Source organism: Haliaeetus albicilla, chromosome 1 (genome assembly GCF_947461875.1).
Source record: "Haliaeetus albicilla chromosome 1, bHalAlb1.1, whole genome shotgun sequence".
Lineage (NCBI taxonomy): Eukaryota > Metazoa > Chordata > Aves > Accipitriformes > Accipitridae > Haliaeetus > Haliaeetus albicilla.
The window spans coordinates 32,097,295-32,109,466 of NC_091483.1; the positions used below are offsets into that span (position 1 = coordinate 32,097,295).

The 12,172-nt window shown below is 43.2% G+C and overlaps 1 protein-coding gene across 2 annotated transcripts in view; it reads right to left on the minus strand.

Annotated features, from left to right (window-relative positions):
- Window positions 1–10,056, minus strand: part of SMARCAD1 (SNF2 related chromatin remodeling ATPase with DExD box 1) — a 47,695-nt gene extending 37,639 nt beyond the window's left edge. The window contains exons 1-2 of one of the 2 annotated variants that reach the window (XM_069784477.1): window positions 9,969–10,056; window positions 9,433–9,688 (exon numbers count right to left, since the gene is read on the minus strand). In XM_069784477.1, coding sequence (XP_069640578.1) covers window positions 9,433–9,631 — 199 coding nt within the window. In that variant the 5' untranslated portion in view covers window positions 9,632–9,688; window positions 9,969–10,056. Of the gene's footprint in view, window positions 1–9,432; window positions 9,843–9,968 lie in introns of those variants that run through there. The other variant, XM_009919276.2, reaches the window with a different exon arrangement.
- Window positions 10,057–12,172: the final 2,116 nt, after the last annotated feature.

Genomic DNA, 12,172 nt, shown 5'->3' on the forward strand with positions numbered 1-12,172 from the left:
TGTATTTAGCCAGTCTTTTCCACATTATGCTCCAGATGATTCTTAACAAAGAAACCCGGCATATGGAAGGATGCTTTGTGTTACGTACAAAGCATCAGGATATACAGAATCTATACATAATCAGGATATATCACTATGAAGACATCTCACAAATCATATACTACCTTCAATGACACTTGCAAAATTGACCCACTATGCATGCATTAGCATGTATTAACTTTGCAGTTCTGAACACGCTTTTAAGACAACCAAAAGCATAAGCAGCCAGTCTATCCATGTAATTCCTGAATTAGTAATGAATAATGCATGACTAAGTCCCCCAATGTCAGCTACAGCTGAAACCAACTCCACGCACATATCTAGATGGGGAAAACATGACCACACAGGGAAATTCACACAAAACCTGACATATAAAATAGGTATTGCACCTGAAGCAGAGAGAGGATTAGAACACTGTAAAACAAAAATCAAGAAGCCTACACTTTACTAGACTTTGCCCTGTCACTCTCTTTCAGCACAGTACCAAATGCAGCTAAGGTAAAGTATGCTCTAAGTGCACATATTGTGTATTTCAAGGTGGTTCTAACTAAAACTCTGATGCTCCCATATAAGCCTGGGCAAGGTAAAACACATGGTTCAATCCATTGCCTATGGAGGCTAGAACTGTTCTGCTACCATCTCTAGAAAACCCTAAAGAAAAAAAGATTTTTAGTTGATGCACATGGACTTGAACGTGTAGCTTCTAGCTCTTCTGTCTTTAAACCTGCATTAAACAGAACTAAATACTTGGACACAACTGCCACCTCTTAAGTGTGCTATTTCATGTCAGTAACTGAAGAAAAGCACTCAAGGCATTTTGCAAAAGTGTGAGCCAAGAACCATACATAGCCTGACCTAGTGCAGCAGTCCCACGCATTCAAGACTTCATTCCTTTCTACCACTTCCCCATTTTTATAGCCAGTGCTAGAAAGAAAGAAACAGTTAGTAATCCAGGTAATTTTGTCTAAGAGCAGACAAATTACAGACCCCAGAGGCATACGACTGAAGAGAGGAAGGAGAATGCACGAAGAGGAGGATGTGACAGCTGCAGAGAGCATTTTCTGTATGAAAGTAATCTTGCAGAAAATAAATTTAAAATAACTCACTGTGGCAGCATTTGATGGAAACAAAGATAAATCCTAAAAGTACAAGCAATTTGCTGATGCAGGAAACTACCAGGTGATACTGAAAGGAAAGGTACCCAATAAACTAAAAAATTATGGTACCAAATGTCACATAGTGCACTACTGAAAAAGAAGAACTTGAAAATGGAGCTTAACACTGGTTAAAAGGATGGGACTAAGTGTAACTCAAACTTCTTTAATATCCATGAGGAAATATAAGTAAGGGTTCAATGACAGTTCAAAAAAAGCAATCATTGAAGCCTTAAGTCTTCATATGACCTTAGCTATGCATAGGAAAAACTCTACTGAAAATATGAAACACGCTTCCAACCAGGCATTAGTCCATTAGTTTGGAAACAGAGGAGAGAGAAGGAAGAGCACGTAATTATTGTCATCTCAGCTTTTAATTCACAAAAGAACATCACAGTCTGTCAAATAGTTAGTTACAACAAGTAAGAATTGTCTTGTTTTGGCATTCTGTTTCAGCAGAGAAACCCATGTTTTAATTTCCATCTCAAAACCTCTATCATCTGGCATTTCCATATTTCTTACTGACCAGGTTTAATAAGAAGGGGTTTGTCTTGTCTCTTGTGCCAAAGAAGAATCTGCTTCCCAGGTGACTGGCAAGTTTTACCTCCTATCTGCTGCTGCTGCCACCCAGCCCACACTCGCTTCTCTGCTCCAGAACCAGGGGCACACAAACAACAGCCACCTCCTGCTCCCCTCCTGGCTGATCAGGACAAAGGTCTGCTGGCAGCAGAACCACACACACGCAATGCGGACCCCTCCGGTCGCTGGCCTTAGATACCCAGACCACCCAGGATGGAGCCTTAGCCTCCTTGCTTGCTGGCACCAGAGCCCCCAGGACCTACACCCCACTCTGGTTGCCAGCACAGACCCCCTTACACAGGCTCGCAAACACACGTGCCGTGGATCTCTCCACCTTCTACCCAGTGCCTGGCACCGGCTCCCCTCATCTTGGGTTGCCCCATGCACAAACGGGCAGCTCAGACCCTCTGGTACCTCCCTGGCTTCCCAGGCTGCTTCACCTGCTCGTTGGCTTGTCACCTGGTACCCCCACTCCCTCCGCAGGGGCTGCGCAGGGGGGTAGCACCACAGAGACGCAGGCCTCCGCAGCCCACACTGGCCGTCACTCGATTTTCCACTCGCTCTGGTCCCTCCAGCTGCTGGCACACCTTACTCCAGCTGCTGGCACACCTTACTCCAGCTGCTGGCACTTAAACGCCCGTGCACACAGAACAGATTCCCCTCACACAGGAAAGTAGCTAGAAGAGGATTTTAATGAGAAGACAGGACTGACTATGGCGATCACAAACAAGGTATGGTCAGACAAGTATACCTGTCTATGTGTAACTGACCCCCTGTTATCTATCCCCTTATCCCTCTACCTTCCCCACACTTGTTCCTCTACAAACCACTGTGATCCCTCCCCTTCCCCACCTTCGGTTCCTCCCCTTAAACATCCCACGGCAAGTTTCATACAAACCAAAAAAGCTCTTACTTGCATCGCATAATAAGTCCCATACCCCTAAAAGTAGCAACCCCCCTCAGTCTGAACAGTGCTCCTTGGGAGCGTTGCTGTTGGCTCATGGCAACGGGCATCACCCTCAACTCATGGGGCTGACAGCCCTCCTGTGACAGCCCTGGGAGAAGCCAGGGCAGGGGCCATTCCTCCCATCGGGTTATTCCGGCTCCCCCACCCGCCGCTGTGCCTCTGTGCAAAAACAAGGCTTTTACCCCATGACGTGACACAACAAATCCCACCTATGTGGCTGGTATTGAAGAAAGAGGAGCTCCCCACTGTTGACAGTGTCTGATTCGTGTCGTAAGAAGATGGGTGAGAAGACAGAGCAAGAGTGAACAGGTAGAAGAGACCCCAAAATTAGAGAAGGAATAGCTATACTTTATTAAGAGCCTCAGTGAAGGACAACCAGACAGTAATTTACTCTGAACTGGGGTGGTGGATGGGTGGGAAAAAAAAAGTCTCCACCGGAGAGCTTTGAATCACAAATAAGAACACACACCAAAACAACTACACAGGGAAGGTGCAGGAGAGTCAGCTACATAACTCCTGGAAGAGTTGAGTTTTTAATGATACAACTGTCAGAGTCAGTCCTCATATGAAAGGATTTTATAGCCTCATAATGCAAATACAGCATCATGGGCATCCTCTCCCATCTAGCGCGTCAATCCTTTCTTAAAGCTCACATGCCTATAATCCAAACAGCAGTGGTGCTTTCTCAGCTGCTAACTCTGGAACCATAATTTCAGCTGGAAATAAAAGCAATTTCTTCTGCCTCCATTCACTAATGCACAAACTTGCTGAGTCAAGTTACTACAGAGCATAATGCCAGTTTTCAAAACTGATTTGCCAGCAGAGACTAGACACATAAGAGGCTAGAATAAATTCATCTGATAATCAAATGCAGAAATGAGCTACATGGTGTCCAGTTCCTTCACCTGTGATAAACGGCCCCAATTTTAATTGAGTTATCAAAAAAATCTAAACCATTTCTATCACTTTCAAAACATGACAGAGGATTATGGCAATGATTTGTAGAAGAGGCAAAAGTCTTACTTTGCAAAGTAATCTTGTTATCTGGAAAAGCCCATACACATATAAACTTAGGAAGGCCTAAAAATTAGTAATTCTGAAGCAGTAACACACTGTCCCAAGACAGGTCTCCTTGCAACCAAGACCAACATGCCGTAGAGAGTTCCTCAGCAGTACCTTCTTCTATCTGTCCATGTTTGGAAGGAGACATGTTGTCCTTGACACAGTTACTTTGCTTTATCTGAAAACCATATAAGTTTTAAGATGAATACTGGAGAAGAGCAAGAGAGACCTCTGGGAATGTATCAAACATTTTTGTTAGATTTAAACATAAAGATGCGGGCAAATTTCTTTCAGCAATTCCTCTCTAGCAAAGAAAAATATATAAAGTTGTGCTAGCTCAGCAAGGGTTATCACAATAGGACAGAAATAGGAGATGCATAAAAAGATGTGAATGGAAATACCAAAACAGGTCTATAAGAAACAGGAAAAGTTCATATTTCTACTGAATTAACAGAATTGATCAAGCCAGTTTTCGTGATCTTTGCCTTGTAGACTCAACTATATTCCAGACTTATTCCTCCTGCAAGTGGCATGACATGCAAATGACAGGTACTCATGACAGCTTTGCTAAGAAGCATCCTTGCTGGATTTAAAAAACAAAAACAAAACCCAAAGGAAGCTTACAAAAGTAACACAGTCTTAAAAATAATTTTATTCTTTACAATATAAACCTTGGAAGAGGTTTAGATTTGAAGAAAAAGAGTATTTACTGTTTCACGTGGTGACTTATTTTATTTTTATTTTAAATAGCAATCACTGTCCAGTCTTCAAGACAACTCCTAACTCCTATACCTATGAAATGCTGAGCTGCCTGGAAAAAGCATTCTCCCTCTCAAAAAAGCAGTATTTCTTTCCCACCCTCCTCTACCTATTCCACTGAACAGAATCCCTTATTAATTGGGGGAGGGGGGAAGAGAGCAGAAACCACGTGTGTCATTAGGAGTCCTCATATTTAGAGCAAATTATAACCTTGTAGAGTAGTAACAAATTAAACAGTTATTGCCACAGCACATAATTATTGGAGGCAGAATTTCCTGATTATAGGTGATTAGAGAGGACTATTAAGGAATGCCTGCAATCATAAAACCAGTGTTTGACTCTAAGGCCAGAAATAAGAAAACACAGAAGTATCCCTAACTGGAGATGTAAACGACAAAAACAAACCCCAACAGCAACTGATTTTTGCTATCATACAAAGAGGCTCCATGAGAATAACTGGATCAAACTGTCTATGATTATATGGAGACAGTGTTAAGTTATGGATGAAGGTACTCAAATGCAACTATTTTTATAATGTTAGAGCAAATATTTTTTTAGTTAAGTAAACACACAGCCTCAACTACTCTTGAAAAAACTTTACCTTGAAAATTTTTTTATTTTTTTTTTTTAAATCATACTCACTACAGTCTTTCAGGAAGCATATACCTAGTGCAGAGCCATAATATATTGCCCTATAATTCCAAATATAACCTCCTACACAAACCATTCATCACACTTGGAGAAAGCCAGCCTCTTCTCTCCCAAATAAAAAACAAAACTGAGGTAATACTTAGAGGCTTACCACATTTACTAACACTGCACAACAAACATTGTCAAATGGAAAGTAATTTCCACCTAGTTTTGGAAAGCAGTACCAAATGCATGCTACTCAAGTCTACAAGCTAATTAATATTCCATCATCAAAGGAAAGTCTTTTTCATTTGCTAAAACAATCGTAAATATGTGTTACTCTAAGGAGACTTCTTAAGGAGACCATATTAAAATGATGGTTACTTCAACATATTTTCCCATGAATCCTCAGAAAAGTTCACTAGGTACCACAGTCATTACTTTTCTCCAGAAATGCTTTAAGTAGAATTAGACTCCACGAACTGTGACATAAACAAAAGACATGACTTCCTCATATCATAAAGAAAATTATTACAGATGAGAAAAAAAAAAGCAGTCCTAGTGCAAGTGGATGATATGACACTCTCAACATTGTACCCTGAAACAGCAGTCATTTGGGTTATATATTTGAATAGTATGGAGGGGTTATCAACAAAATCAACCATCAGTAACAGGATTATATATAGTAGTTTAATTTCATCTACAACTTTTATTTCAACTCATTGTTGAAGCTTTGTAAGCATGCTTTTTGAATATTAATCTCATTTTGAAATTCATAATCGTAATTATTCTGATTTATATAGTTCTAATACAGTTCTGCTCCATTTCTACAATTGGAATAATCTCATTATCTTAGTACACCAGGCTGTTTACATAACTAAAACCATCTAATTGAAAATTAAGATAGCTTCACTGGTTTCTTAACAGACTAACAGAAACCAAATGTGTGTATTATTTAGTAAATAATACTAATTTTTACAGAAAATTGTAGTAAGCCACTTCAGTGCATTTTTCCAACTCTTTAGATAGGTATCTTCCAGATATAATTTGATAACTACCCCCATAGTAGGTTTCTACCCCTCAGTTAAGTGATGTTCAGAATTACCAACTACAAGTTGGCTGCACAGTCACTGCAAGCCTGTGTAATTTTGAATATACACAAGTGTATAAAGACAACCAATTCTTCTGGCCATCATACTACAAATTGCTTATTAAACTGTAAGGTATGCATGTTCAATACAAAGCAACAAGAAACATTGCATACATACATACCCAGGGTGCAGAACAATACCAATATTAGTTTGTTCTGGAAAAACAAAACAAAAAAAAGAGCTAAAAAGATTGTGTCATGAAACACCATAATGGACGTACATCATCTGACTACTTTTTCCAGGATGAATGAAACTAAAACAATCATGTATTTTTGTTAGATGCATATTTCAGGACACTTGACAAAACAGCAATCTAAAGAAAACCCTAGGAAATGATACTGAACCATTTGCTCTCCTGAAGGAAAAAGTCTGATTTTAAAATTATTTTTATATACACAATATGACTGCATGATACCAAATGAAATAGGAAAAAAAGCCATCAGCTATTTAATAATTCTTTTTGTTTGTATAAGTGAAATAAAGAACACTCTCCTCTTGTTTCACCAGTTTCATATACCAGTATTTTGTGAATCCACTGTGTTTGTCTTTAGAAGAAATATGAGTAATTGTTGTCATCACATGATTTATTGAGCATTAGGGCAAGTTAATTTTAGTCAACTTGGTGTAAACCGCTTCTTGTACAAAACAACTCAATACTTTGGCTTCTGTATTTAGCAGTAGAGAGAGCACTCAGTGCCATAAGCTGGTCATCTCTGTACCTTTTCCATGACAATACAAGTTTAAAAAAAAAAAACACCAAATAGCTGTCCATTTTATTTGACCCAAAGCAAGAAAACTTCTATCCTCCTGTTGCTAATTTGGAAAAAAAAAAAAAAAAAAAAGAAAAAAGGAGGACTAGCATCTGCTAATCAAATCTAGTTTCCTCTTCTACATTTAAGTGCCTCCTATCCTGCAGACAAAATTTGAGTGTTTTATTTTTGGTTAACTTCTATAGATGTAGAAAATGTTATTTGATTTTTAAAATGGTTAATTAATTCCTTTAAATGGGTTACATAACAATAATGTGCAAATAAGTGAAAAAAAGTCACCAAACCACTCCATCTTCTTTAAACACTTAGTATCTGTGTAAGACGAAGCATTATGTAAACGCAAAGTACTAGCAATTACATCTCTTTTTTAAACGTTAATTAGCACCCCAGTTCTACACCAGCATCTGTGTCCATGGACTCTTACTTAAGTCAGCTACTTGCTGTAATTTTGTCTGCACTTCTACTCTACTCTGTTTTACTGGTAGCTACTATCACCTCCCACTAGTTTTCCTCACAGTTACTTCGCCTTCCACAATGGCTCCTCTTTGAGGCTGCCCTTCATCTTTCCTTTTATTACCTTATATCTAAACTCATACTCATGCCTCTAAATTGGCTATTATGTCCCTTCTCCTCAGTCCTACCTCTGTAGGATATAAGCCAAGGGAAACCAGTATTTTGAAAAACAACAAGCTCCAGAGTTTGTTGGTCTTGGTAGTTATGGTCTACCTACACGCTTCCACTGACAAAGTCCACAGGAAGATAAAAGGAAAAAATATAATATTAAAAAAAAATCATAAAGACAAATAAGCCACAAAACAAGCAGCACCATCCATTATTTCACATCTATGTTCACAGTTCAAGAAGGGTAACTGCATTCAGTAACCCCTACACCACACAAGACATTGACTTATCACAGACAGGAAGACGACACCTGTTCCAAAGCATACTTCCTCCGAGTGCCAGTTTTTTCATGCAATCCATTACACAGCACACACATGCAGAAGCCACAACTAACAGTTGCTCACTTCTTGTGTTAAGTTCTCCCTGCCACCAAAACATCCTCTCTGCTAGTGGATGCAGGCTACTTAACTCCAGACTGACAACTCTTGAGCCAAGATTTAAAGGTTTTTTATATTTTTTTTAAACATAAGGCACTGATTGATATTTACTAATTTAAACATGAGAGCACTCCAGTTAACCTGCACAACCCCAAAATTCATTGAATAGTAAATATCAATCGACTATAATATTGATTTGCCTCACCTTTAAAAGAGGAACTCCTCCTTGTACATGAAAGGTTCTCTGTTATCGCATAGATAAGGTACTATGATAAACTACCTTCCACCAAGGGGAAGTTGTATGCAAAACAGATGTAGTTAAACGCCAACTGATACTGTTGCTTCATTACTGACTAAATGCATAGTCAAAGTCTGTCTGATCTCTCCAATAACACTTGTATCTTGACATCCGTATCAGAAGTGTTACAGGGAACGTCTGAAACGTATAAAATAATCAGCAACAAATAATTTATGTTCTTCCATTCTTACTCCTTCAGTAACAGAAAACCTACTGGTGAATGTGATTATGCAGTTGACAGCTGTTACAGTTGTTTATTACTATTAACTGATGAATCCAACCAGAAACAGCACATGTCTAGTTTATCAGTCAAACAAACCAATAAATTACTACACAAGCAAGTTTTTCTCATTTCTGTGAAAATAACAAGCTGCTGCCAGAAAAAAGAACAAATGCTGCTACAAAACTATTAATACAACCAGCTTGTGAGAATCAGCAGCAGGTTTCTCAGTGCTTTACGAAACCAGGCCCAGCTGAAAAGAAACTGTTTTCTTTCTTTTCAGTTTTATCTGCAATATTCCACATTGCATTAGCCTAGGACTCTAGTGAAAAAGTTAAGTCTGTATAGCGATGCATTTTTCAGACCACTAATGGTGGTTTTTTTCCTTTGAAAACCCTGAGATACTGTATTAGTGTAAATTATCAGTAAAGATAATAAATAGGAAAGCGTGACATACATTAAACATTTAACTTGTAGGTTGTTTACTCAACTAAAAAAAACATTTCAGCTTTAGTTATCGGACGGTTTCCGACTTGCCTGTAAACACACTGATTCAATGAGAGCAAGCACTGTTACAAATGAGAATACTTTTGTGGAAATTGCTGTGAAATGTGTCTGCATAGCAAAGCACGTTTGCAGAACAAGCAAAGAGGAAAAACAAAAATCCCAAACGAAACAGTTATTTTCCTTCTAGCGACAAAGTACCTATGCTGTTCTTATGCTGCATGCAAAACACCTGACTCACCGGTTATCTCTGTCACATCCGAACCCGGAGTATCTGGCCTGTTGCTGTCATCCGTCGCCTCATCCTCATCCCCTCCAGCAGCACCACCCGCTGCAGAACTAGCCGCCTGCGCCTGGGCTCCCGAAGGAGACACGGTTTCCTGCTCCGCGTTTTTTCTCTTCCTCTCAAAGCGAAAGCGGTCCAGGTTGTAGAGACTCATATTCCTGACCTATCGCTGCCGCCCGCGGGAGAGAAGACGGGCTCCACCGGGCAGTTTCTGTGGGAAAAGCCGGGAAGAGGCAAGAGGCGGCAGGGCTCATCAGACGCGGCTCAGGAACACGCCGGCGAAGCGGCCGCGGCCGGAGGGCCCCGCCGACCGGGCGCTCCCCAGCGCCGGCGCCCCCGTTCCCACGGAAACGGGAGGCCAGCGACGCCGTCAGGCCGCGGGGAGGCACCTGCCCACCCCGGCCCACCGCCCTCCTCCTCCTCCTCCTCCTCCTCCCCCACCACCACGGCCCGCACCCCCCGGACCCCGCCGACGGGACCCGCACACGCACCTGCCGCGCACCGGGGCCGGGGCCGGGGCCGGCGCCGGCGGGGCGAGGCGGGCCGCGGCCGGGCAACGGAGGGAGGGAGGGAGGGAGGGAAGGAGGGAGCGGGAGCGGCAGCGGGGCCGGCCCCCGAGCTAGCTGCCCGCCGCCGCGACGGGGGGGGGGGGGGGGGAGCGGCGAGCGCGGCGCTCCGCGAAGGCTGTGGCGGCGGCGGCGGCAACGGCAACGGCCCGCTCCCTTCAGAATCTGATGCGCGGTGGCGGCGGCGCCCGGTTATGACGTCACCGCCGCCCCACCAATCGCCCCGCCCGGACGGGGCGCGCGGGCGCGTGCGCCTTCGCGCCTTTTCCCTCGAGACCGGCGCGGGCGGGTTCCAGCCCCACGCGGGGGGGGGGGGCGACCGTCGGTAGCGGAGGCAGCGTCCCCTGGGGTTGGGTGGGTCTGCGCCGAGAACGCCGCCGCGGCCGAAACGGTGCCCTTAAACGCCGTAAGCGGCAGCGAGGTACCGAAACCACGTTTACGCGTCTGTCCTTCAGATGCTAGCCACCTGCGAAATAAAGCGCTTCCAGGCCTGGCAGAAGTGCGTGAGTATTATACTGGGGAGCCAGGTGCGGCAGCTCTTCAGAACTATTCGGGAGAGGTTGTACCAGCTAACAGAAAAAAAAAAAAACGGGGAAAAGAAGCCACTTCCCCAGCCGTCACACCAGCGCTGCAGCGCTGGGCTCGCAGAGAGCTCCTTCGCCGTTGGCAATACTTGCCATTTAAACGGCAGCGTCCCAAACGCCCACGCGAGGGTCACGGCTGTGCTCCGCCAGGTTACGTGCCACTGTCAGCGTTACTTAGTACCAGGCCGCACCGAGGCAGAGCTGACGCTGCTGTCTGAAAGCTGGAGGTGATCCAGGTATTTCCAGAAATGCCTGGAAGTTTCTTCCTGTCAACATTAGTTTTGTCACCAGTAGCCAGCAAATCTAGGTCTTGGCGACCTCATACTGAATTGTCATCATCATTGATCCTGAAGTTTGGTTTTCTGAAGGGGACTCTCGTGGAAGTTGCTTGGCGCTACCTTTGCCACTGTGCCTTTTACTACATATCGTGGTGCTCAACAGTCGCGTTCACCTAGCACGAGCAGCTGGTTCACCTCATTTGTGCCTGATACCAGTTCTCCTGCCCTTTGCATCACGCAAATGGCAAGGAGAAGTGGTACTGGCTTCAAAAGGCTTTTCCACCTCACACGTCTAAGGGACAAACCCATCCCTCATATTTATCAGTAGTGTCTCCTCTTACTCCAGCCTGAGGGCTGCGGCAGAACAGTTTGTCATTTTGGTCTGTGCTAGAGCAAGAAAATAAAACTCGGTATTGAACAAGCTTTGAGGAGCAAAGGGATTTGGAGGAACCCCTTCCCAAATCAAGCTTCAGTAAAGATGTCTTGCCTCCGAATCAAATATTAATTTAATATTTGGGCAGCAGATGAGTTGAAATTGGTCGGAAGCTGCATTGTGCTAATTACAAATTCAAATAATAAGTTGCAGCTGAACGTGTAAATTGAACAGAAGACGGATTTCCCCCGCTGAGGTGGGTGTCAAGGCACAGGTGGATTTGCAGACGTGGCTGGTGGTGGAACAGTAGATGGTGCAGAGATCATATGAGGTTATCCCCTGAGGTGGGCTAAGTTGTGCTGGAGAAGGATGAGCGCCTGGGCTAGAGACACTGTTGACGTACAAAAAGGCAACTGGTCTAGGGCTCTCGTAGGAGAATTCTGCCTTGCAACTCCTACCCAAGATAAATAAGGCAAACAGCACTCCGAAAAGGGGAGGAGGATCTGCCTGTCAACACAGGGTCAGGCTACTACCAACTTCAAATTCTACCCACTTGAAGGGCAAGTAACCCCCAAAAATGGGAATAAAGCAGTTTGTAGGTACATCAGAAGCTAAGCTGGGTGAGGGTTATAGGAGGAAAAAGGATGGACCGTGAGGACACTTTCACCTGAGCATGTGGGTTTAGCTCCTTCCTGGGACCTGGTGTGATTGCCTCACACAAACTTACAGCAACACATATAAATGTCTGTATTTTAAGGATCTTGACAAGATTTAGACTGCTCTTTCCATGAGGAGAGGATAACAAAATACACGTGCGAGATGTTAAGCCACATTGCTTGACTGACTTCAAGGACACGGTCAAACAATGATGGTAAACGTACAGAAACGAATAGG